We start from the raw sequence: 27,299 nt of genomic DNA, 5'->3' as shown, positions 1-27,299 counted from the left end.
GCCTTTTGCTCTTCTGTGTATCAGGTTCACGGTGGAACAAATATGTGCCACGTGATTTAATGATCTTTTATATTAAAGATCTATATATTATTATATTATTTTATATAAACTCTCAGAACTGTATGAAGCATTCTGTTCCTTTTTTAGAAAGAAGCCCAAATTTTTTAATGACTTTTTCAAATTTTCCTAATACAGATTTTCTGTTTCACTAGGTAACTACATGGGCAGAGGGACAACTGGCATGTGTGTACGTTTTGTCCCAGCCCACCTGTCCACCAAATCCTGCCGGGTCACCTCCCTGTGTTACAGTGAAGATGGACAAGAAGTGCTGGTCAGTTACTCCTCTGACTACATCTACCTGTTTGACCCCAAAGATGACCAGGCCAGGGAGCTCAAGGGCCCTTCTGAAGAGCGGCGAGAGGAGGTAAGCAGATATCAGGAGGACTTTCACTGGCTGTTTTTACAGTTGAGCTTATAGTGTGTACCTGAGGTAATTTGTTGACAGATCAGAGGTCGCATTGACTGCAATTATTTTGTTTAGAACATTGAGATTTTGCTTTACGTCATTTAGATAAATAGTTAAAAAAAATACAGTATCTGCTTTATTGCATTTCCCTACTTCAGAAACATTCCATTAGTACAGGATGCTAATAGCGATTAGCAGTGAAGAAAATAAAGATTTAAAGCACCCTGTCAAAATCTAGACAGAGAAAGATGTGAGTGAGGATTTGTGTAGAGAAATGAGAGAATTCAAGTGTAGACCAGTGGAATAATTCTTGGGAAATTCATTAAATCAGATGACCAGATCACAAGATCATTTTCACATTGTGAGAGTACAACAAAAAGGAAAAACACATGAATCTGCAACACAGCACTTGACAAGACTGTAACAGCTATTGCCACAGAAGTTCTTGTGATATCAGTGTCACACTGAAAATACCAAGCATTCAAATGTTTTCATGCCAAATTAAAGGAAAAGTTCACTTAAAAATTACAATTTGCAGGCCATTGAAGATGTAGATGAAGTTTCTTCATTGGATCAACAGATGTGGAAAAATGTATCATTACATCACTGGATCGTCTGCAGTGAATGGGTGCCATCAGAATGTCCAAACAGCTGATAAAAACATCACAATAATCCACAAGTAATTAAAACAACTTCAGTCCATCAATATAGTCTTGTGAGGCAAAAAGCCGTGGGTTTGTAATAAATAAATCCATTTATTTATTTTTTATTTTTTTATATATATTTTTTGGGGGGATTTTATGCCTTTTTATTATTAGATAGGACAGTGGAGTGCAGACAGGAAAGTATTGGGTGGAGAGAGGGGGACAGGATCGGCAAAGGACCTAGGGATGGGAATCGAACTCGGGTCGCTGTGACTTTGTGTTATATGTCGGCGCACTAACCACTAGGCTATTGACGGCGGAATACCAGTACATAATCCATAATAATGCTTCTTCCAGTGAAAAAGTCCATTCCCTGTTGTCCTCTCTCATCAAAATCCTGTTTTTGACTGCTCTTTTTTTTTTCTTCTTCTTTTAAACATCTGTGCCTTTTTACTCTCTTGATTCAGACAAGACAACTTTTTCACTAGAGAAGGAAATATTATGGATAGAGGACTCGTTTGAAATTGAAAAATGTATAACTGATAGATTTGTTTCGTACAAACAGCTTTTCACTTCACAAGGTGTTAATTGATGGACTGGAGTCGTGTGGATTATTGTGATGTTTTTATCAGCTGTTTGGACTCTCATTATGACGACAACTATTCACTGAGGATCCATTGGTGAGTGAGTGATGTAATGCTAAATTTCTCCAAATCTGTTCTGATGAAGAACAAACTCATCTTCATCTTGGATGGCCTGAGGGCTGAACATGGGTAAATACCTAGCAAATTTTAAAATGCGAATCTTCATGGTAAACAAGCACAATTTTAAAGTGACCTGTACTAGTATGTGAAAGCATGAGACCCATGCATCCTCTGAGTGCATTTACTTGACTACAGACACCAGAGTGCTGCTTGTTCACTCTGAAGTATTCAGACTATGTATCATGTAATAAAATTGCAGCCTTTTGTGGTTTATTAATTGCATAAGTCCATATCCTACTTTCGATTTGAATTCCATCATTTGTGCAGCCCTAATGGAAATGGAGCCAGACATCTGAAAGTCAAGAGCGACTGGTCTGGGGGCAAGTGTGTCCTGTTAGTCTGTTCATGCCTTAAGCAAAATCTAAATAAAATACTTTTGAAGTTCCCTGGGTTCTTGTCTCATGCACTCTGTATAATCCTCAGCAGTACTGTATTTCAGTGGTGCAGTTTGAAATTAGTTTTGTAGAGGATGTCAGAGAGGATGGATCAAACGACATTGATGCTATGGTTTTTTTAGGATGTGGATCACTGCTTGCTGCGCTGCTGAGAGATATTTCCTTGTTAAGGCTTATTCTGGCCAGGTAATAAAAATATGCAATAGGGAATTTTGTATCTAAATACCATATTGATGTTGTAACAAATGTATTCAGTGAGTGAAATTGTACAGTAACACGGCATGATTACATGAACCTAAATATATTTTCAAAGCACAATTCTTTAAAAAAAACTTTTTAAATGAGGCGATGCATGACTGAGTGCAACTTTAAGGGAGAGAAAAAGCAAAGTAAGATAGACAGGCTTTGTGATTGTTACATCGTGTACTAACCGGGCGTGCTACACGTTTCTAGCAACAATTATCTGTCACAATGTATCACATTTTTGATACCAGTGAAGACAATCACAGCCAATCCATGAGAAGCATAACATCCATGCAGATTCATTTAAAAATAAGTTTCTTTCTCTTATGCTTATTTATAGGGTTTGGGACTGAAACCCAGAACCAATATGGCACCGGTACCTATGTAACCGGTATGTACTAGAACCGAATCAGAACTCAGATTTAGGCACCTCATTTTGGTGCCATGCCTGAGTGATCAATTGAAATATTTGTCCTTTGTTTCTCCGAAACAGACGTAAGAAGCATCGTCACCGGCACCGCACGTGAAAAATAATTTCCAGACTGAGAAAATGCACGTGAACTCAATTCGGAAAACTCTAATAATACAAGTCCAACAAATCTTCGTAGTAACACGAGTGTGCTGTTTTCACATTCCAACTTAAAAGCACAACTCGGGAAATGAGAGCATCTGAGGAGTGAATGCAGAAATTACACTTGCTCTGACGACAGCAGGTAGCCTTCCATTAACTAGTTAAGCTACCACTACTCCATACATCGATTAGCAATGGATTATAAATATACTTAATTATTATGAAAATACCAGAGATGGCTTGAATAACACCGATAAACTAGGGTAAACGTACCTATTAAGCTCACCAAAATCTACATTGAGAGATTTTTAGTGTACAAGATATTGGTTTCAGTACAAAACGTTGTTAAAATAAAACATTAATCTCTCACACAAAAATATTTAATCTTATTTTAAATGAGAAAAGCATTTCAATTAAGATATACATCATTAAATTCAAAAAGTCTGGCAGTTACCCTTTAAGCACACCTCTGTTCCCATCATGTTTTTATTAAAAATTCTTGTTTATTGTAAGGACATTTTTTTAAAGAATAATTGTACAAATATAATCAATCACAAAAAAACAGAACACTAAAATCAAGCAACAAGGCATTGAAGTCAATCAGTTATATATTCATAATGAAATGTCATCTATACTAGTCCACATTCAGCTAAGTAACATTCAAAAATCTAATAAAACATTTAATTCAGGGGGATGAACACAGAAACTAGCCTCATTATAAACCTCTTTTTAAATTGATTTCAACATTTATAGTCTCTTAAGGCTGAAATACACTACATATTTTTTGCCCTGATTTTCCACATATTTACAGTCTGGAGAAGTTGATATAGTTACCAAAGATCAGAGCCAGTCTGCAGATTTGAGTCGATAGAATCCATAGACAATCGTTTAACTTATCTTAAAGTGACAACCATCAGTTAAAACGTAAAGTCTGTTTATGAAGTATTTATATAGACGTTCAATGTGGAAGAGCTTAAAGAGAGCACTCTGACCTTAATGGGAGCAGCAACAATTTTTTATAAATTGAATGTAATATTTATTAAAATGACAGGATTTTGCTAAATAAATAGTCTAGGTCATGTATTAAGTTCATACATATTTTAATATGAACAACTATTATAAACAATATCTATAAAATTATACTTTTTCTTATTGATGTCACACTGAAGCTGGGTGATTTTTATAGTAGTGCATATGAATATGAAATCTAAAAATTACAGCACTGTAAAACGACAGACCAGCAATAAACTGTCAATTTATAATATTATGAATGTAAAAGTACAAGCCAGTAATGCCTGTGAAGTAATATATTAGCGATAATATATTCTGATCTCAAAAATGGAAGTGTGCTTAATGGGTACGTGAGATTAATAGTTTACTCTATACATTGTCGTAGTCGAGTGTTTATTGTATTTATTTTATCATTCAAAACGGTAATATCTTCTGTTTACTCCGTTACAGCAATAGCAATGCCTTTGTCCATATCCCTGAAGCTTCATGATTTCTGGCACCGTTTAGGCACCGGTACGGTTTTAAAAGTATCGATTTGGCTCTGGTATCGAAAAAACCACAAACGATACCCAACTCTACTTATTTATTTGGTCAAACATCAAAAATATGTATATTTTCTTTTGCATGCATACTTAAACAGAAGTCTCCTTAAACTAGTCTACAAACTCCTTCTGTATCGGGACTATAGTGGTGAAATTTGCTGGGTCACTGCTCTGGTCCCTTCAGCTGTTGTACGGTGTGATCAGCTGTGTCCGGATCCCCCGCGATCAAATTCCTTTCCAAATAGAGGTGCAGACACATGTAGAGCTCCACAGCTGAGACAGAAATAGGCACCAAGTGCACAATGACTGCCAGAGAGAGTGAAGGAGCTCCTGTTGACTTCAATAAATCTTTGCTGCAACACCAAGGTTTACTCAACTCTTTTGAAATCAGTGAATGTGGAGCTAGAGCAATGTGAAATTGTTGAGGGCCTTAGTATGGTTTACTTGTATGTATGGTATTCAAACTCCAGACAGAGATATTTCTTAGGACCTATATAGTATAGCCTATTCATTATAATGAGGCTCATCTATTACAAAAAAGGTCCTGCTGAGGAGGTATTGTGAAGTAATGTACTACAATTACTGGTTAAATCAATAAAGAATTCAAATTTACATTTGAAATATTACTTTTTTTTTTTAAAGAGCCAATCTGAGTACTGCAGGTTTTTCTTAAAATAAATGCCACTTTGCATTAAACCACAAGCACCTTAACAGGCATGTGTCCTTTCCAGCCTCTTAACCAAGTAAAAAAAGAATAGCTCATTTTATCCCTCCATGTGAAGTGGAGAGAATCTGCAGTGCTCATTATTAGATTATTTTTAGAATGAACGCATTGGTCTCTGATGTGCTTTGTTTGGTCTAATGTGGCTGTGTTAGAGCCGGTACTTGTCTTGTTAATGCACCCTAGCACCCAAAATAGTGTCCTGACTGACTGAGATGGTAAAAGTGAGAGTGAGGCACGTGGCAAACTGGCCTCAATAGTTCATCCCAACAACATCCCAAGGTCTTTCACTTTTTTCAGATCAATGACCCTTTGTTGAATGCAGAAACCACCTGATACATATTGTTTCAAATTGAGTGTTGCTTTTTAAAGGGACAGTTTAGCGCAAAATAAGAACTCAAAAACTCATTATTTACTTTCCTTTTACTTTTTATCAAACGATGTAATAATTGGTGAACCCCCTGTGACACCTCTGGTTTCAATCCATGATGGCAATTATGTTTCACTTTGCATTCTACAGTAGCCAAGCCCTCTCTTACCATTATGAGATCTGCCCTCATTAAAATGTGTATTGGTCATACTTCCTGCAAACGTACCGGACTAGATGATTCTAAAGTGATGTCAAGTCTCGGGGTAGAGAGTTATTTTTAGGGCGTGTGAGAGGTTTTGACTGTGACTGACAGCTTGTTGATGTGTCTTCCCACAGCTGAGGCAGCCCCCGGTCAAGCGCTTGCGTCTGAGAGGCGACTGGTCGGATACAGGGCCACGCGCTCGGCCAGAGAGCGAGAGGGAGCGTGATGGTAAGATGAGAACATGCATGCATGCTCTATCGGTGTCACAAATACTTAACACACAGCAGCACGGATGGTACATATACACAGGCGAATAAACACTGAGGGGTCTGTTTACAAACACACTTATTGGGTGACTTCAGATTAATGCACCAGGAATAGATCCACAGATATGTGTGTTCTTGTACTAGTCAGAAATCACAAATCATTGATCGATTTAGATTTTTTAAATTTTATTTTGGACTAACAGATGTTGTATAAAGCAGCTTATGATAATCAGCACTTCCTAGTCTAGCTAAACTCCATCACTAATCAATTCTGTAAGACCTGAAAAGTTTAACCCATCCCACACTGTTTATTATACCTATTAGCAGCATTTCATAGTTAATCCAAAATTGTAGTTTTATTTTATTTTATTTATTAGCACTTTCTACTTAGCCACACCCCTTCAAAAATGTATTTTATACTTTAAAACTGTATTAAAATTTTAAAGCATCAAGGCATTGTCTACCATAGTTGTTTACCACAACTCATTTGCACATCCACTTCAGCTCCAGCTGTCTCTGCCATGAACAGAGCTGTTGTCCGCACTGGCATTCTCCTCCATGTTTTTAACGATCTGAGGCCTGCAGTCTCTAGTGTCTCTCAATACATCTTTAATCTCCCTCAGTACCTCTGACTTTCAATATCAACAGCTTAGTTTGTCTAAAGGGAGCTTGTTAGCTTTTCACAGGGATTTAGTCCAAAGACTGCTTTATTTCACCACTTCCTGGCATATTGCAGCTTTCCCTTGATGTGAACAGCAGGCTTCCAGTGCTTCTGCTTTCTGTGAGTGGAGTGATTTAGGTTCTGATCTGGTTTGATGTTGATCATGAAGAAGTTTGTTATTTTTGCAGGAGAGCAAAGTCCAAATGTATCGCTCATGCAGAGGATGTCAGACATGTTGTCACGCTGGTTTGAGGAGGCCAGTGAGGCCCAGACCAGCAGAACACGTCCTCAAACTCGACCCAGAGGTAAAACAGCTCAGATCTACACTGAATATAAACACTATGAATATACTGATATATCCTTCAGAGTTCTTTTCAAAGTTCTTTTTTTTTGTGTTCTTTTATTTGGGACAGAAAGAATTTCCGAATATGTAAGCAGCAGTATACTATGGAAGCCCATTTGCACCACTGAATAATAAAAAAAGGTACTTGCGACTTTCTAACAATTCTGACTTTTTTCTTGCAATTGCGAGTTTACATCTCACAATTCTGACTTTTTTCTCACAATTATGAGAGATAAACTTGCAATTCTTATTTTCTCAGAATTGCGTGATATGAATTCACATTTTTATAAAGCCAGTATCGTGTGATTATAAACTCGCAGTTGCGAGAAAAAAACTCAGAATTGTAAGATTTCAATTCTGACTTTCTTTCTCAGAATTGCAAGAAATAAACTCAATTCTGAGAACATATCAGTCTTTTTGCCCCCTCACAATTCAACTCGCAATTGCAAGTATATGTCCCACAATTCTGAGAAAAAAGTCAGAATTGTGAGATACAAACTTGCATTTGTGAGAAAAAAAATGTGTCTTTACAAATTTATCTTACAAATCTGACTTAGGACAATTCTTAGAAAAAAAAAAGTCAGAATTGCAAGATGTTAACTTACAATTGCAAGAAAAAAAAGTCAGAATTGTGAGATAATAACTCACAATTACCTTTTTTTTTTTTTTTTATTCAGTGGCAGAAACGGGCTTCTATAGTATACTGTTTGCGAACATAACAACAAACATAACATACAATACTGACCTCTCAATAAGAAAATAGCATCTGGTAACAGAGATGTGGATATGTTTGCGCAAGCTCTGTAATTCGGCATTTCAGTCGAGGCAAGTGAAGTGAAGTGAAGTGAAGTGACATTCATCCAAGTATGGTGACCCATACTCGGAATTCGTGCTCTGCATTTAACCCATCCAAAGTGCACACACACAGCAGTGAACACACACACACCGTGAACACACACCGGAGCAGTGGGCAGCCATTTTATGCTGCAGCGCCCGGGGAGCAGTTGGGGGTTCGGTGCCTTGCTCAAGGGCACCTCAGTCGTGGTATTGAGGGTGAAGAGAGTGCTGCACATTCACTCCCCCCACCTACAATTCCTGCCGGCCGGAGACTCGAACCCGCAACCTTTGGATTACAAGTCCGACTCTAACCATTAGGCCACGACTTCCCACTAAAGTCACGTTTATGTAACTTTTTAAAGATTGCTTGAAAGCAAGCAGTTTTACTGCATTAAAAATGAAGAACTGTGTCAGTGTTGCTTTCAGTTAGAATTACAACTTCAATAATTTACAATAAAGCAGCTCTGTTTACAAGTTTTGATTTGCGTCTGACTTTGATGTGGAAATGTTCTCTGGTTGATTTCTTCTGTTCAGTCTGTCAAAGAACCCCAGAGCACACGTTCCTATTGTTATAATATAAAAATCTTCATGGACCTTTGGCAAGCTGTTTCGAAATCCAAATAATCTTTCTTTGGACCTGATGCAATGACATCAGACCAGATCATTCTTCTATTTAGCTTGAAGCATATAAGGGCCTTAAAAGCTCTTCCATGTGACTTACATTGACATTGCACAATGGAGGTTTCAATGGTTTCAACTTTGATCCTCTTCGTCAATAAACATGAAAAAATGGTGCATTGAAGCATGTATCACATGAAAGAGTGTGAATCGTGGAATTAAATTTCCTCTATTAAAAAAACTCCATGAATTAAAAATTTACTCTTAAATATTAAACTCAAGGTTTGATGATTTTTCTCCAGGTACGGCCGCTCGACCAGGAACATCTGCAACCTCAGAAACACACACTCAGGCACAGGAGCCGACTGAGGTCTCAGCTGAAGGCGCGATGGAGGTGGAGACGCCCTCCTCTGATCCTCCACCTACACCTGCTGCTCCTCCTGCACCTGCAGAGCCTCTCCCCAAGTCTATCTCCTCCTCCTCCTCAGGCTCCTCCTCCACTGTGACAGCTCCTGCCCCCTCTAGCTCGTCCTCAATGGAGAGTGCTGCTTCCTCCTCGCTCCTCTCCTCCCCAGACACAGAGCAGAAGAGCCAGGATGAAGTTACGCCCACTCCCTCGGCCACATCCACTCCTTCAGCCACACCCACCCCATCTAGAGAGGCAACTTTATCTGGTAAGTCGGTCACAGTTGGCAAAACACTAAAGAGTGCATTCGTCTTTAATTTGAGACAATGGCCATGTTTACATGCACATAATGTTCAATTTAAAGTCCATGTATTATGTTTAAGCTTTTAATTTAAAAATAGATTTTTTCATGCTTCACAGCTATTAAAAATGGGATTTTTGTCCACATATACTTCTGTATACAAATGTTTGAGGCCAGTAAGATTTTGTTTAAAATAAATTAGTACTTTATTCAGCAAGGATGCAATCAGTTGATTAAAAGTGACAGTGAATATATTTATAATATTACAGAGGTTTCTATGTATAATAAATGTTTTTTTTAATGTTCTGTTCATCAAAGAATCTTGAAAACTATGTATCTCAGTTTCCAGAAGAATATGAAACGGAACAGCACAGCTGTTTTCAACAATTATAAGACAATCATAATAAGAAATGTTTTCTGATCACCAAATCATATTAGCATATTAGAATGATGTCTGAAGGATCATGTGACACTGAAGACTGAAGAAAGGGCTGCTGCAGTTTTGCCATCACAGGAATAAATCACATTTTAAAAATATATTTGAATATAAAACAATTATTTAATTTTAAGTACAATAGAACGTTTTACAATATAATTTTAAAACGTTAAAATTTTACAATATAATTGTTTGTAAAAACCAAAGTAGTAGCTTAATTCAGATCATATGATCATATTCCAAATGTAATCAGAATTTTCTTGTGCATGTCTGCTCCATAAAGACTATGTGCTTATAATGAACTTTCAAATCAATTTCATTCCATTTATATAATTGGTACATTTATCATGTCTGCTTGCTATAAATCTTTCAACCATCAAATTCTATGCAATTTCTTTTTTTAAGACCTACGTGTTGACTGATTTGTTGTCTTTAGGTGGGGATTATTTTTTTGAACATTGTGTGCCGGAATCAACAATCACATAAACAGAGGCAGTCTTTTTGTCTTCTTTTTATTGAATGATATATATCCTTTTTGCTCTTCGTGCCATTGCAGGCATTTTTATGTGTGCGTTTCTGTTCATGCCCCTATAGAACATGCGTGGACGTGTAAGAGTATTGCACGCTTTTTTTTCTTTTTTTTTATGATGAAACCCTGCAGTCTTGTGTGACATCTCTCAGCCTACAGCTTCAATCTTTAATTTGCTCTTTTACCCAGCATTCCTCCTTATCTATGATTTGCCTCTCTTCTTTTTCCCCATTGCATCAATTTTTCCATCCTGCTCTTCTCTCTCCCTCTGACCCCACACTGTCAGAATATGGTCATCGCAGGCTGCCGGTAAGTTTAGTGTGTAGACGTTTGCAGAGGCTGCTTCTCCTGTCTGACCCCCCAGGACAGGGCAGACGCTCAGTCCCTTCTGTACCTGCGAACTCCAGCACAGAGAGCTCAGCCCAACAGGCTGCTGCTGCTGACGCAGGCCCCCCTGCAGGTTACCATCTCCTCCCAGCCTGCATCCCTGCTCTCCTTTAACCTCCTGACCCCTCTGGCTGCCTGTTTCATGGCTGTCCTGGTTTGCTGCTGCACCTCTGGCTATGGAGTGTGTTCCTCTTCCCCTCTGCCTCACAGACACACACACATCTAACTGCTGGTCATTCACGCTCACATTCACCAACAGCAGAGTTCTGCTCCAAAACCTAGTGAGCTGCCCACCTAGGTGACATTTTTAGACATCACAGATACACACCTGACCCAAAAGCAGCCCAAAGTTTTGATGCCGTGTAATGTACTTTGCTTTGGTCAATATATTAGACAGTATTACACATATATTATTATGAAATATAATCGCTAGTTAACGTAGCCTTCATACTCTAGACTTCAGTCTCACATGATACTTTAGAAATCATTCTAATACGCTGATTTTGGTCAAGAAACATTATTATTATCAGCGTTGAAAACAGTTGTGCTGCTTTAATTTTTTTTGTGGAAAATGTGATACATTTATTCAAAAGAACAGCATTTATTTGAAATAGAATTTTGATAACAATGCAAAAATCTTTACTGTCACTTGTAAACTATTTAATGTGTCCCTATTTGGACAAATTGACTTTATGGAGAAGCGTCCACATCAAATGCACCTTGATTTAGGACAGGGCTTTAGAAGCTAGCTGCCTGTGTAGTCAGTAGTAAGTGAGGTAGCTTACTAGATCTTGGAACAGAGCTCAAGATGTCAAACATGCATATACTGCCATCTGTTGATTGATTCACCTGAAATGCAATCACATAATTACATATAAATTTGGTTTGTACTGTTTGATGTTGGCAGTTTTTTAATCTCCATTTTAAACCTTGAACATTGATCCACGTTTATCTTGTTCTTTTCATACCTTCTCTTGTTGAACTTCCCTTTGCAATATTCCGCAAAATACTTCATAATGCTATCAGCGAGTGTGATGTGTTCATTATTGTAGAGACATATGAAGCGTTTAGAGGCAAACTGAACATATTTGTTGCTTTTTGAGGCCAGGCACTTCAGGAAAAGTTCATTTTATTCCATAACCCTACTGTGTGCAATGTATTTTCTGTGCTTAAAGCATTGCACTATTAGTTCAGCAACATCCTGACATCACATCTTGCTGGTAATTTGCAGACTCTTTGCAAAAATTTGTGATTTCTGGTTGCTTTGTCATTGCAAGGCACTGCCAGTGTGGTCTGTCATCTGAATAAACGTTTCTACCACCATCATTTTGACCCACTGAACTGCAGATTGCTGTGTGACTTGTTTATTCTGCCTGAATACTGCATTAAAAGAAGGCTATGCATCAGTTTGTTCCTGATAAATTGTGCTCTTGTATTTGCTCACCTCCTGGATGTCATTTCACGTGTTTTAAGGAACCGCTTACTCAATCTGTAACCCTTGGTTTTGTGATTTTAACTCAGAATTAAGCCTCCTAGACTCATCTTTACAGAGTTTGTGGCTTTTCAGTTTGTTGTGGGAAGGTTTTTTTGCCGTGTGTTTCCTGAGGATTTAGTTCTGCACTGAAATATTTGTACTGGCTCTGTTGTTGTTTCAGTTGTTCAGTACATCTTATTTTTGTTTCAGATTCTCCCTCATCTGTGGTAAACAAACAGCTTGGATCCATGACTCTGGATGAGGAGCAGGGTGCGTCCTTTCCTCTTTTTTTTTTTTCTTCTTTTGCTAATTTTGTTCAATCCCTTGCGTCTGAGCTCTGTACATTTCTGATTGAAGCCGCTCTTGTCTTCAGTCATCTTAAGAAGACTCTGCAGATCTGCCTCTGTAAACAGAAACTTCAGAAAGATACAGAGGCTTTCTGTCAATCATTTTCAGTCAATGGACATACTTTTTCTCCCCTCCTGTGGGGCCGAGTTCATATCAAGCTTATCTTTCAAAAAATGTCCTGAACACAGGGACACATGACTTTTTCCCCCTCACTCTCTACTTAATGAGTTCACCCTCTATGAGACTGATGTGGGCCTGTAACATCAAAAGGGGTCATATCACTTTTTTTTAATGTCCTTTTGAAGTAAGCATTTATTATGCTATAAAAAAACATTCTGAAACATACTAGTAATTACAGAACTTTCATCCCAGTTCAAAAATAGTATTTAACGAAACTAAGCTATAATTTTTTTTAAAATGTTTTGAAAGAGTGCTCTTATGCTCACCAAGGCCAAGACAGTAAAAATAAAAACAGTAATATTGTGAAATATTATTACAACTCAAAAATAACTGTTTTCTGTTTTAATGTACTCTAAAATGTAGTTTATTTTTGTGATATTACTCCAGTTAATACTCCAGTCTTCAGTGTCACATGATCCTTCAGAAATCATTCTAAAAAGCTTATTTGAAATACAGACTTTAGTTTTTTGCATTTTTTTTTAAATTTATTATAAATTAAAGTGTTTGTAACAATTTTTTATAGTCCTTGACTAACATTTATAAAAAAATAAAAAAAGTATGATATGACTCCTTTAAAATTACTTTGCTATTCTGCTTTGGAATATGGAATTTTTCCTGAAAACCAAGGAAACACCAATTTTGGAGATATTTCTTCTTTACGGCAGTCCTCTTTTCTCCGTGCCCATACTGGTGTCTGCACTTTTTCCCCTCAGAACAAGAAACCTTAAATCCTCTCATTACTTTCACTTGCATTGTGCTAATTCTCTTTGCTTTGAGTTAACTGCTTGCAATTGTTGAACTTTAACAAACTATAATCACATTTTTTTTTAGCCTGAAGTCTATCTGAGCAGCTCGCTGTGCCACACATTCTTTTTTTTCTCCTTTTTTGTCTACACCAGGCACCATGTTTGACATATAAATAATAAATAAATGACAAATAAATAATGGTGAAACCGCACAATTCTCGATAGCACAGAAAAATGAATATGCTGTTATGCTCCTTAATTAAAAAAATTAACCATTATTGTAAACATTAACAAAAAAAATCATTAATATTTCTCAGTGAAATCTGAGCATCTGAAGCTGCCATCTGTGCCATTCTGAAACAAGGTATTTCTCAGTACTACAATACTTCAGAAACAATAGTATTGGTACATTGCTTTGTTTTAATATGACCTAGGCATCCCATGATAATTACATTCTAATATTTCATAAAAGCTGCTTCTGTGATTAACTGCAGTTGTGACAAATGTAATGTTCCTAAGGAAAGTACTCTTTCTAAAAGCTCAGTTTTACATCACACGTTTCCTCTGTCTTCCCTCCAGGAGGTGCAGAAGCAGCAGAACATGTAATCAGTGATCAGAGTACAGGTGTCAGTGAAGCTTCCCCAGACACTACAGAAACTGTGCCATCCACATCAGCGCCTTCACTTGGCACCAGCCCCGGCTACAGCGGCGGGAGCAGCGGCACTCCTCCAGGGCCTGGGCGGACTGGCACAGCAGAACCCGTCCTTAGTCTGCATTACAGCACTGAAGGCACCACCACTAGCACCATCAAATTGGACTTCACGGATGAGTGGTGAGTGACCAGAGAATCAACCTTGACCTCAGCACACACATTTATGCCCACAAGCCCTTAAGAGGCTTGCTATATAATACAGAGTTTAAAAAAAATGTGTACCACAAAATAATGCAATGAAATGCCTTTCTGTTGCATTGCTCAAACAATGAACATACATTAGGCTACAACTGGTGTGATCCGATTCACAGGCAAGAACTGGTTCTTTTAATGAATCACTCATGAAGGCTCACAAATTCACAATATATTATTTTGAACCCATCTAATAAAACCTAAAATAAAATTATTTTTAGTCATGTTCAACTCAAAAGGAAGTTCTGCATTTGAAGTATACATTTTTCATGTTTTCTCTGAGAAATAAACTGCGTTGTTGTTGACAACCTATAATTAAAAGCCAATTTTATTAATTGAAAGAAAGCTGAAATATAACAAATATTAGTTGAAATAAATTTTAAAATTTTTAATTTGCTTAAAACTATTTTTTTTTTTAAGTTTGGCATGTTGCCATTAAATGAAATAAGTTGAAGTTGAAGTATTAAAAATGGCTACAACTGAAACATAAACAGTAAATAAAAATATTGTTAATGTTAACTAAAAGGAAAAAAGGCTAAATTAATTTGCATTTATTGAAATAAAACTGAAATGAAATAAAAATAAATTCTAGATGAAAAAAATAAATAAAAAAATGAAAATAAGATATATTGCCTTTGCAACTAATACTAAAATGACCAAAATATAGTAAAAAGAAAAAAAATGGCAAAAGCACATTACAGTATGACTAAAACTAAAACTGAAAATATAAACATTATAATAAATTGTTATTGTAATATAGTAATAACATCATTATAATTATAATATTATAATTCAAAATATGAATGAATACTATAATAGTATATAAATAATACTTGGACAAGTCAGACGTCAAGTTTGTGGATATAAAAACAAATTATAAAACCAGTTCACAAAGACCCATTCCTGTGAATTGCAAATGATTGTCTGAAATTCTCTTTGGCGTCCTCCTTTATTTAATTGTGAGTAAATTATTTTTAAGTAAGACATTTTTTTCTAAGAACGAATCACTAACCTTTTTTTTTTTGGACTATGCACAGGAGCAGTCCAGCGTCCAGTGCCAAAGGCAGCAGTGGAGGACAGAAGCCTGGGGAGGTGGGTGAGAGCCAGACCAGAGAGGAGGAGCCCAAAGGTCAAACCTCAGAGCAAAGTGAGTCTACAACCACATGCCCATTGCTACAGAATTTGCTTATTTTTGGAGGTTATCTTAACTTTTCTCTCATAATCAGGTTCAAGCTCACCTTCAGGGAGTCAACCCACATCCGATGGGGGCCAAACTGTAGACAGTGGCACAGAAAAGGCCTCCATCAGCTCTCAAAACAGCACTCCACCGGCAGCACCACCAGACGGCCTGTCCACTGAAGACACAGCTCGTCCCAGCGCTCCATCAGAGGAGCTCCAGGCTGCTGGTTCGGCAGAGCTGAGTGAGCAGTGCAGGAGGAGTGAGACCGCTGGAACGGGTGGCCAGGGTTTGACTCAACCATCCCGCAATCAGGACTCTGATGACAGCGACGACGACCCAATCCTTATCCCTTCGGCCAGGTACAGAGGAGGGCAGGGACAGAGGTATGGACTCTCGACATGTCAAGATGTTTAATGATGCAAATCGTCACAACAGACGGGAAGTCCCATAAAACATGAGAACATGAGTTTATGCTAAACAGTGTTTATCTTTTGGACAGTCATAAGTAAAATGCTACTCTTCTCATTAGATTTAATTACAGAGGATCAGCTGTAGGTGATAGGATGATAAGGTACTGTAATATTTCTGAGATGGACACTAATATAATCTGAGTGCAGATTTGATTTACTTTTCATTAACCTGGTATTCATTTTGTGTGGCTGTGTAAAATATGCTATTAATTATATAATGTGTGTGATTTAGTAGTTCATATTAACTTTATTTCTGCCTGAGAGTGTACAAAATGTTTGCATAATGACCCTTTGTTTAGTTACTAATCAAGTAAACTAATTTCATGCATGAAATTACAAATTTCCTTAGGTATAGTTGTTTGGAGTTCAAAAACTGTGTTCAGATTTTCACACACACAAAAAAATGTTGAAAACAGTTGTGCTGCTAGATTTTTTGTCGAACCCATGATACTTTTTTCCAGGATTCTTTGAAAATAACAGCATTTATTTGAAATAGAAATCTTTTATAACATTGATTAATGTATAAATGTCTTTTAATGTCTTTTTCGATCAATTTATTGCATCCTTACTGAACAAAAAGTATTAATTTTTTTAAAAATTCTTACAGATGCCAAAAAACTAAACTTCCACAGCTCTCTAGAGACATCAGTGATTCATCAGATTCACTCAATAAAAATGTGGTTCTTTTAAAGAGACTGTTACCAAATACAGCTATAAGTCACACTGTTATTCCATGAATTATCAGCTATTGACTGTTATCAGCTATTAAATGAAATATCAAAAACACATCATTGTATGAATTTAACATGCACATAAAAGTTAATGCTGTTATGTCATGATAGGTGAAGCACCATCTATATTGTCTGCAAAAAATCAAAAAGATCAAATATTATCTCGCACAATGCTGTAAGACTTTGTAAAACTGTTTAAGCTTGTGAAAATTTGACCATCCTGGACTAATGTTGTGTTGAGCTGCTGTTGAGTTGTAATGTGTTTTAAAGTTGTTGTGCATAGATTTTTCATGAGCATTGCTCTGCATGCTCTGTTTTTCATAGACGTTCCGCCGCAGCTCGGATCCAGGAGCTTTTCCGCAGGAGAAAAGAACGGCGAGAGATGGAAGAGAGCGAGACTCAGAATATCAGGAGACCCTCTGTCAAGATGATGTACAAGGGCCATCGCAACTCCAGGACCATGGTACGCTGTCTGTTTATTGTCTCATGCATATTGTATACAAAAAGCAGCTTTCTGTCACTTCTTATTAGTTCTAGTCCAACATATAAACAATCATGTAAAAAAAAGGATTAACAGATGTTTCAATTTAATGACCTGACTGTGCATGTAGATTAAAGAGTCGTGTTTCTGGGGGAATAACTTTGTGATGAGCGGCTCGGATTGTGGCCATATCTTCGTCTGGGACAGACACACAGGAGAGCACCTGATGCTGCTGGAGGCCGACAACCATGTGGTCAACTGCCTACAGCCTCACCCTTATGACCCCAGTGAGCAAAAAGATACCTGAAAACAATAGATAGAGACCCAGATCATTTGGATCACATCATTTGGTCTGACGTTGTGTTTTTAATTTTTTTAACAGTTCTTGCTTCATCTGGAATTGACTATGACATCAAGCTGTGGTCGCCTTTAGAACAGTCGCCGTCATTTAACAGAGTCCTTGCTGAAGAGGTATGGACAATATTTTCTGCTTAATTCTGTGAGGAATATCCTGTTTTGATTCTTCAGACTTTAAAATGTGTATTTAAATGTATATAGTAACACAAACCTGTTGTTAGTTTTGAGATGTAATTAAATCCCCACTAGATGGCGCTAGAGCTCCAAGTACTGTGGTTGTTTAAGGAACGGTGTCTGCTTTTATAGAGGAAAATACATAAAATAAAGGCATTTTTGAGGCAGTTGTATTGGTACCTCTATGCTGTTGCTATAGGAGTAAAGTGTTGGCAAACTCGTGGATTTGATTTCCTGAGTTATTTGTGTGCTGTAGGTGATTGCTCGTAATGAGTTAATGCTGGAAGAAACGAGGAACACCATCACTGTCCCTGCTTCCTTCATGCTCCGAATGCTGGCATCATTAAATCACATCAGAACAGGTGAACTTCCTTATGTCCCTTTTTTAACTCACCGGATCAGAAAAGTTCATCAAAATTGTCTTAAGAACGCATTTTGGTTATAGGTTTTAGGACAACTTTGATGAAAGGTTTTTATCCACTTCTAATGTTGAGTACTATACATTCAATGAGATCCAAAAGACCAAAATTGAAACCTTGGATTTTTCACTTAAAGCTGGAAAAAACAATTAAAATATATATATTTTTTAATTAAATTAAAACAAAGGAAGTTAATGAGCAAGAAATATTTAAGATTTTGAACAATTTCTAGATCATTTATCAAATATTGTATGTACACTACTGTTCACATTGAAAATTTGGCTTTTTTTCACCAAAAAAAGTTGTCAGAGTTAAAGTAAAATATATCAAATGCTAAGAAATTGTCTATCTTTTAAGATAAAATCTGATTTATCAATGATATTTACACTGCTTTTTTTTTAACTGACCAGCATTTGTCACTGGATACTTACTCTAGCATTTGGTTTTACTACCTTGAACAGGTGTCTAAATGACCGATCTTTCTCCCTTCTGTTATCCTCAGACCGTGTGGAGGGTGATCGTTCAGAAGGCTCTGGACAAGAGAACGAGGATGAACAGTAGCCCTTCTGCTACAAGTGAATGGTTTTTTGCTACAGTGCACTTGAGATTTGTACAAGTTACAAAATAAGAGTATATCCTTGTTATTTCAGTTTTTGGCATTATTTTTTAATGAGATTTTCGTACTAATTACTCTATATGAGAGTAAACTGTGTCTGGGAAGTTCATGCAAACAAAATGATACGTAATAAATTGAAAGATTTGAGTAAACGGCTGGTGATTGAGAGTATTTAAGTGCAATATTAATTTGTTGAGCTTGGAACGGTGTTAAGTGTGAAACTTTATTGTAGCCTCAAATGAAGAGCTCTGATGTTTGTATACCAGGAATTATGCATGTCAAACATGAGTTTGCAGAAAACATGTTCTCTTAGTCTTTACCAATGTTGGCTCTTTTTTTGTCATTACTAAATCTTGCGTTGCACGGGGATCTTCTGCCTAACCCCAATTACAGGTACTACTTGCAATACTTCATTATCCAAACCAGCCATTATACATTGTTACATTGCAGAATGTTTATAAAAGTTTATTAAAATGAGAACAATTTTTGACTCTGTCTATACACAAAACCCACTGCTGTCTAGCCAAATGGCTCTAGCATTAGTTGGCAGGTCGTGTTTCTCTCTCCTAACAGCACAGATGGCCTTTGTTGTGGCAGCTGTTGGCTTGAGTGTTCTGCTAAGTGACTAGTGATCGCTGGGAAAAGCTAAGATGAAATATCTCCTCATCTAATAGCGTGCCATTCTATGCTAACCTCATTCAGCAGCACTGTTAAGGAATGTAAGCCATCTTTTTAAATGTTTGTCCATAGATTTTCAGATTAAGTTCCGGTTGCTTTTCAGTCCATGTACCAGAGACATTAAATGTGTTGTGATTCAAACAAAACATGACTGAAAGCTTGTTGAGTACCCATAAAGAATTTTATAACAGTACAAATAAAAAAAAATTCATTATGTGCTGTGGTTTGCAAACAAATAGTGCAGCCAGAAGCATTGCTGCAATTGACAAAGAAGCCTATTAATATTGGTATATAACTGATTGGCATAATGCAAAAAAGAAAAGAAAACTCCACAGGAATGATTAATCCTTACTGAGTAAATTTTCATAGTAGGAACAAAAACAGATGTGAGAAGTCACTGATCAACAAAATCTTCAAGTGCAATTGTACCAGTGACTTCAGCATATGCTTTCTCGCACCATAACATTCAGTCAAAACATTTTAATCAGATTTCCCTCCAAAAACTATGGATAAAACAGCATTTCAAGAGGTATTCTACCTTTTATCATGCCTAGTATCTCTCTCTCTCATTTACATGATGTTAATTCAATGCCTGAAAAAAATATTTTGTAAGGCATTTTTTTTTTTTGGCCACATCAATGTAACCCTAAAGACATTTGGTATATTTTCAATAAACCTGGTGGCACTTATAATAATATAATCTATTAATAGACCTGAACGTAAAACAGTGGAGAGGAGCTGTAGGATAATCATTCTTACAAACAGTCAGGATGTATAAAACAGAGTGGTTACAGTTTCCTTATAAGAAAAGAGTAAACATAATACACACAGTACCCAACACAGACAAAATACCTGATAATACATGAGGGCTCTACATGATTTTACTATAACTTTTATGTTACAAAAATATAACTTAGTCTGGTGAGTGACAGAGCTAGTACCTGACGACTTGCTAGTACAGCCATCATTGTAGGTCTCTGGCCTCACCAAGGCAAGTAGCAGCAGTTGCTAGCTAAAATCATCAAGTATACGTTCTTTACCTAGTATGTAAATTACACATAAATCACTGTAAACATTTATCTTATGTGATCCTTGTACCTTTAAAAGCTACACAATCTGGTCTATTTACAGAGTCAAAGAACTACATGGAAGTGTCACCTATTTTTTCCTCGTGCTCTTCATCATCGTCATCATCATCTTTAACTATTCCTTCATCGATGCTTTCCATCCTGAGTCTCTGTCCATCCAGGTAACGGGGAGCTCTCTGTGTGTTTCGTACTGTGAACAGACTTGTTGGAATTTGAGTCCATTCCCCAAAGAGTTGAAGCTTGGCATCGTTCTCTATAGCCTTAGCCAGAGATGACGCAAAGCTGTCCAAAGACTTATGGATGTCTGCCGTCACTTGGACTATCGAGGGGTCATCTTGAGAAAAAGAAACGGTAGAACATTAAACTGACACTTTTAAAATGTTTCTTTGTCAAAGCTCTAAAACATGCTGATGATTAACAAAAAAAATTACTCATTTTGCAAAACTGCCATTTATAATAGTGTCTTTACAATTGAGGTTTGTGAGGCAAGATGGAACAGCAGAATTATAAAGTTTCTTCTGTATAAAACTTTAAGGTGGGACAACTGTTCTAGGCATAAACTAGAATGAACAAATGTTATTTTGTAAGTCTACACTTCCTTTAATGTATCATGTAAAAAGTACAAATTTTAATGGCTTAACATGGCCATGACAGTTAAATACTGTAAGTGATTTATCACAATCTCAAGTTAGCACTTTACTTTTGAATAGCATTGTTTATGTAAGATTTCTTTTCATTAATGAAATAAATACTTTTATTCTGCAAGGATGCATTAAATTGATCAAAAGTGATAGTAATGACCTTTACACTGATTTGAAATGGAATACTTTTTGTAACATTTTTGTTGTTTTTAAATTTCTATTTATCAAATATCCATAAAAAAAATATCACGGTTTAATTTTTTTATTATTATTAAACAGAACAGCCATTTTTTCAACATTGATAACAATAAGAAATGTTTCTTGACCACCAAATCAGCATATTATAATAATTTCTGAAGTAATAGCTGATGAAAATTCATCTTTGTCATCACAGGGTTGAATTATATTTATTATACATATCTTAAAATATAAAAGTTATTTATATAATAATAATACAAAAAATATTGTTTTTACTGTATTTTGATCAAATAAATAAAGGCTTCTTGAGCATACGAGACTACTCTTTAAAAAAAAAAAAAAAACTTTTTCTTACCGACCCCTAATATTTCATTATTAGTGTACTATTATATTAGTAGTATACTGTATTATATTAAACCTAATAGTGCTGGTCCCAAATAAAATTTTCTAGAGCCACTTTCTATTTGCTTGGTTTTGTACTGGTGGCAACTGACAAAAGACATTTTTGCATTAGATGTAAAATAAGAACATGTTAGATACCTTTAGGAATCTGATCCACTTGGTCCTCGAATGTGACAGAACTTCTCCTCTTATTGGCAGCACAGTGGGCTGAGTGGGAGGGCTCTGAGGTGTAGCTGTCCAACAGCATGACGTCTGTAGCTAGAGGGTAAATCACAGCAGGCATCTTTCAATCAAATATCAGTTTTAACACTGCTCAACACCACCCACCCACACCAGTCTGGACACTGTGGGAGAGCCGCTGAGCAGTGCCGTCTGTCTGTTATGCGATACTCAGGGGCTCTGTGTTTCCTCAAATGGCACACCCTGATAACAACAGTCTGCAAGCCAATAAACCACCTCTGCTGACTGCTAAGAGCTGTGGGAGTTGATTCTGTTTGCTTTCCTTGTGTCCAAAGAGGTAAGGATGCAACAGTATGCAAAAAGTATTATTTAACATGGCCTATATTGATAAACAATGATATTAAAATTAAATTTAGTTTTGTCAATTAAAACACTGAATTTAGTCATCACAACATTACAATGTATAGTTTGAATTGAGGTTTTCTAAAAATTACATATAACAGCTACTAAATTATTAGTGGTTTTAGAGTGCAACTTTAAGTAAGCATTAGAGAAATTCAAATTCAAATGTAAAAATGGGGGGAAAGAGCATACGCAATTAAATATCCAATAAGAGCTGATAATGATAAATATATTACCAATATCATCCAAGATGGTACTAGTATATTGTGCATTCCTGCAAAAAAAGATATTATTACAAAACCAAAAGGGTGTTTTAATAATTCTTTTAAAGGCAAAGTTCACTCAAAAATGAAAAATTGCCTCCATTTACTCACCTTCACCGAAATTCATTTAAATATTTTTCAAGAAAAAGGAAAAAGGTAAAAGTTTGTCCAGCTCTCTTCCATAAAACAAAACTAGGAGGCAATGGATGATATTGAGATTCAAAAATGATGAAAAAAAAACCCTGTATCACAAAAATATGTTTTTACCGTTAATTCATTATAGGAGTCTTCTATATTTGATTTTGTGTGAGGAGTTATTTAGGTTATTTAGGTTGTTACTGACTGAAGGCCTTCCAGTTTGTTGTAACTCAAATCTGCTTCAGTTTTCAAATATTCAAACTGGTGCATGGTCAATAATGTCAAACCATATTTGTTGTATGAATGCAACACATCAGTTTATGCAGAAGTGAGAATGAGATTCAAGAACTACAACGAAAGAGAAGATTTTCAGTGAATAGCGACATACATTTTGGCCTGTTCCTCATACAAAATTGATCTAGTATGGCTTCAGAAGACTTGAAGTACAGCCCACAAGTAGCATGGACTATTTTTGTGGTACTTACATGGTACTTTTTTAAAACAGACAGGAATTGTCCCTAAAAGACATTATGCTAAAATACCTCCTTTTTTTGTTCCACAGAAGAAAGGAAGTCATCAGGTTTGGGACAATGTGATAAGTAAATGATGACAATTTTCATTGTTGGATGAATTATTCCCTTAAATTGTTTTAAATTGACATGTGTTATAAACAGCAGAAGGTCTACCTGAGTCCTGGGTGTAGCTGAAGCCAGTGTCTCCTGTGCTGCTTCCACGGCCCAGGAGCTGTCCACCGCCCGCTAACATGGCCGTCAGGTGAGGAGACATTCCCAAATCTGTTAAACAACAAAGATCCTCAGACATCTCATCCAAACATTAGATTACGAAGAGTCCCAGGACACAAATAACAGCAGCAGCAGGCTCACCCGTTATCCGGTTAGAGATGCTAAAGAGACGAGAGGTCCGGTGCCGTATAACAAAAGACTCTCTGTAGTAGCGGTCGCCAAAGCACATGCCCAACAGCTCCTTACGTACGGTCTTATTCCACAGCCCATAAATAAGTGGATGACACACGGCACTGGTGAAGGACAGCCAGGAGACCAGCGTCTCCATCTGTGAAGAAACACTGTCTTTACCCCACAGTGCTTCAGTGCTGATAACTACCACATATGGACCCCAAGTGGTCAGAAACGTCCCCAGAACCACCAGAATGGTGACGAAGGCCTTGCATTGGCTTCCAGAGTAGACCAGGCTCTTGCGGCTTCCACTAGAAGATGTGGACGTATTGGAGTTCTTGCGACCATTCTTCTGAGAACTGGACTCCTCTTGAGGCACCACCACACTTCCGCAGTAAACCTTGCGAGCTTTGATGCGGGCCACACGGAAGATGACGCCATAGCAGATCAGCATGGCCGCCAGTGGCAGAAGGCAGCACCACGTAACCCAGAAGGCAGTATAGCTGATCTCCTTGTGCCAAGCCACTGTACATGTCCACTTGAAGCGGTCAAACTCAAAGGCGGACCAACCAAAAAGTGGCGGTAGGCATCCGACCAGGGAGTGGAGCCACACATAAACGATGGCGACCACAGCTCGGTTTCCCGTGATTTTCATGGGGTAGATCATGGGATATAAAACGGCGTAGTACCTAGAATGAGACAGACATTGATATAAATCAGATACAGTTCAATCATTCCCTCATGAGAGACACATGTCAAGCCAATGGAAAGACAAGGGGGTCTTTCTCTAAGATTCTCAAGCTGCCAGAAATAAAGTAGAGTTTGGTTTCTAGGTTTGTGTCTTGATAAAGCTAAATAGGTCTGGCATTTTTCAGTGTGCATCTAGTTCATAAAAACAGTGGATCTGTTCAAGCAAGACAGGACTTAAATGTCATGGTGAACTACAGGCTTTAAGAAATACAGTATGGCCATTGATAGCAGCAGTCAAAAAATGTTTTGCAGAGAATTGTTCTTGAATTAATTTGAATTTGAGATTTCATAATAATACAACTGACTGAACAGCAAGTATATTTACTTATGGGTTAATCACAAGACACTAACGTTTTGTATCTGTCCGCCTATTCATTTATTTAAAAACACATTAAAATGCAATTCATAGATGCAATGTTTTTAATTTCTGTATTGGATTTCTATTAATATTTCATGTAAAGTTTGTCCACCAACTCAGACTCACACAGTCCAACCAAAATGCAGAAAAAAATAAAACAGCAAATTGTATGACAGAGAGGACCCCCGCAAACCCTTATGACCTTGTCAAGGTCAATTAATCTTTTAAAATATCTAATAATTGTAAAATTGTTTGGACATGGCAAGGTTTGTTCAGGCTGTAAAATGTCAATGTGGTGTGACTTTCTTAAAATAAATTATATTTATTAGTTATTATAATATGAATAAATGATTCATATTTCATATTGTAAAAAAACAATATTAAGATCTGTACACTTGCACGTATAAGTTGTAAGGAAAATTGTATCACTTTTTAGAGTGATAATTAATTAATTTAAACTTTGACAATAAATATTTTCCTTTTCTTTATCATAAACACTCTTATTAACCCTTATTTACAAAGATTCCTCAAACTGTAGGATATGCTAACATAACGACTGACCTGTCAATGGCAATGACTCCCAGTGTAAGCATGCTGGATGAGCTGACGAGTAGATGGAGCAGTGCTGTGAAGTTACACCACACCACTCCAAACATCCAGTCCCGACGCACTGAGCTGGCCACAACGAAGGGCAGTGTTAGGACAGACAGCAGCAAATTGGACAAAGTAAGGCTGAAGACAAACTTGTTACTGGGTGTCAGTAAGTAGGGTTTCTTATATAGGGTCACCACAATGACCAGATTTCCCAGACATGCCAGTATGGCTATGATGATGATAGAGACAGACTCCAGGACCACAAGCCCGTCGTCATCCAGGCCGTTAGTGGAGTTGGCCACCGCTGTCCCATTCTTAGAGCTGTTCATTATGGGAGGCTGCTGGGTACCCAGGACTGGACAGACATGTTGACAAACTACAAGATATGAGAGGAAAAGCAGTCTGATCAAAGCTGTCTGAACTTCTAAATGCTACAAGATGAAGAAATGATCTGGTGTGGTGGGTTCATTCAAGGGTGTCCTGTAAAGCACTACAAAGCTGTAAAGCTGATTTTGTTTGTACAATACATTGTACAAATGTGGATTACGCACATTCTTACAATACGCTGTTTGTTAAGAACTGGGCTGTGCTGTGAAAAACTAGTCTGAAGAGACTGTGCTCAGATTTCAAAATAAGACTTCTACCACAATAGAATCACAGGATGTAAATGAAATATGTTTCACAACTAAATGCACACAAAATATGCACGCTTTACATCAGGTTAGAAGGCTTACCACAGACAACATTAAGTTTACAATAATAAGATAATCAGAAATCATTATATAAATGATGCACTTAAGTTAAAATATAATGCAAATAACTTCATATAGTTTATGTGCAGCTTAAATATCCAAATGCGTTTGGGGCCACTGAATGTGGATCATCTGTCATGCCTCTTCAATAAATCGTTCACCATGATGCACGTCCAATGAACATCCACAGCACAGCAATGTGATCAGCTAGCGGAGAGAGCGAAACACAAGCAGATTCTCTCTATTTTTACAACAACAGCGATATTTTGCATTGCACAAAAATGTGTTTCCGACCATTTCGATTAAAAAATGCATAGTCTATCCTAATGCAATGATAGATGCATGGATAACGTACCGGTTTTCCAGGCCAGGCGATATCCCGCTGTAGTCCAGCACTGGTAACTTTCTCCGGCTGGCTTTGTTAGTCTGCGACGGCTAACTTCTATCCAAAAACTTTCTCACCTCATGCAAGATGCTGAGTTTGTTTTCTCATGCTTTCGCGAAACAAAAATGCTTTCCGGAGACGCATGTTCAAAGTTTCAACGCAGTTACAAAGTATTAAATGATCCAGCGATGTTCATTTGTCGCGGCTGCTGCGGTCGGCGGTGAATAAAGAGGCGCTGCTGACGTCACAATGGCGTCGGAAATCCTCCTCTTGAAAACTTCCCTCCATCTCGACTGCAGACAGTCCAGAGGGTCTCACTCTCACCGACTACATATCTGCTCTGCAATGTTCTCATGGGGAATGATATTAGCAAAAATCGTTTTGTACGTTTTTTTATGTCTGTGTTCCACCAAAAATATGTTAAAATTAACAGGGAGATTGTGATTTAGCTATGCTTAAAACAACAGCAAAACAATTTCTTTATTATTTAGTTAATTATTATTAACAATTATCTATCTATCTATCTATCTATCTATCTATCTATCTATCTATCTATCTATCTATCTATCTATCTATCTATCTATCTATCTATCTATCTATCTATCTATCTGCCTGTCTGTCTGTCTGTCTATCTATCTATCTATCTATCTATCTATCTATCTATCTATCTATCTATCTATCTATCTATCTATCTATCTATCTATCTATCTATCTATCTATCTGTCTGTCTGTCTGTCTGTCTGTCTGTCTGTCTGTCTGTCTG

General features: G+C 37.1%; 2 protein-coding genes across 8 annotated transcripts in view; one reads left to right on the top strand and one right to left on the bottom strand.

The window, feature by feature from the left end:
* LOC306877330 (DDB1- and CUL4-associated factor 6-like) overlaps positions 1-19,776 on the top strand; it is a 32,757-nt gene extending 12,981 nt beyond the window's left edge. The window contains exons 7-21 of one of the 6 annotated variants that reach the window (XM_079429043.1): positions 213-424; positions 6,064-6,157; positions 7,045-7,161; positions 8,957-9,328; positions 10,613-10,786; positions 12,398-12,457; positions 14,041-14,293; positions 15,403-15,512; positions 15,592-15,928; positions 16,075-16,116; positions 17,071-17,209; positions 17,358-17,514; positions 17,610-17,698; positions 18,015-18,120; positions 18,680-19,776. In XM_079429043.1, coding sequence (XP_079285169.1) covers positions 213-424; positions 6,064-6,157; positions 7,045-7,161; positions 8,957-9,328; positions 10,613-10,786; positions 12,398-12,457; positions 14,041-14,293; positions 15,403-15,512; positions 15,592-15,928; positions 16,075-16,116; positions 17,071-17,209; positions 17,358-17,514; positions 17,610-17,698; positions 18,015-18,120; positions 18,680-18,738 — 2,321 coding nt within the window. In that variant the 3' untranslated portion in view covers positions 18,739-19,776. The remainder of the gene's footprint in view (positions 1-212; positions 425-6,063; positions 6,158-7,044; positions 7,162-8,956; positions 9,329-10,612; positions 10,787-12,397; positions 12,458-14,040; positions 14,294-15,402; positions 15,513-15,591; positions 15,929-16,074; positions 16,117-17,070; positions 17,210-17,357; positions 17,515-17,609; positions 17,699-18,014; positions 18,121-18,679) is intronic. The other 5 variants (XM_079429045.1, XM_079429044.1, XM_079429047.1 and 2 more) reach the window with 5 other exon arrangements.
* On the bottom strand, positions 19,631-26,773 carry LOC306877332 (G-protein coupled receptor 161). 2 transcript variants are annotated; one of them, XM_079429051.1, is made up of 7 exons: positions 26,507-26,773; positions 25,367-25,775; positions 23,668-24,386; positions 23,470-23,577; positions 22,619-22,656; positions 21,939-22,058; positions 19,631-20,893 (listed from the first exon to the last, which is right to left on the bottom strand). In XM_079429051.1, the coding sequence occupies exons 2-7, from the start codon at positions 25,726-25,728 to the stop codon at positions 20,879-20,881; spliced, it is 1,362 nt and encodes a 453-aa protein (XP_079285177.1). In that variant the 5' UTR covers positions 25,729-25,775; positions 26,507-26,773; the 3' UTR covers positions 19,631-20,878. The 2 variants fall into 2 exon arrangements, with proteins under 2 accessions (XP_079285177.1, XP_079285176.1); XM_079429050.1 differs by lacking the exon at positions 22,619-22,656.
* Positions 26,774-27,299: the final 526 nt, after the last annotated feature.

This window comes from Barbus barbus, assembly GCF_936440315.1.
Source record: "Barbus barbus genome assembly, chromosome: 11".
Taxonomy (NCBI): Eukaryota; Metazoa; Chordata; class Actinopteri; order Cypriniformes; family Cyprinidae; genus Barbus; species Barbus barbus.
This window is presented reverse-complemented; position numbering and strand designations above follow the sequence as displayed.

What these genes read in the sequence shown, in the direction of transcription:
- LOC306877332 (XM_079429050.1), bottom strand. Translation starts at nt 25,728, where the DNA reads ATGAACAGCTCTAAGAATGGGACAGCGGTGGCCAACTCCACTAACGGC. An exon ending in CATCTCTAACCGGATAACGG is followed by an intron (nt 23,578 to 23,667) that starts GTGAGCCTGCTG and finishes GTTGTTTAACAG; the next exon opens with ATTTGGGAATGTCTCCTCAC. An exon ending in CAGCTACACCCAGGACTCAG is followed by an intron (nt 22,059 to 23,469) that starts GTAGACCTTCTG and finishes TTTACCCTCTAG; the next exon opens with CTACAGACGTCATGCTGTTG.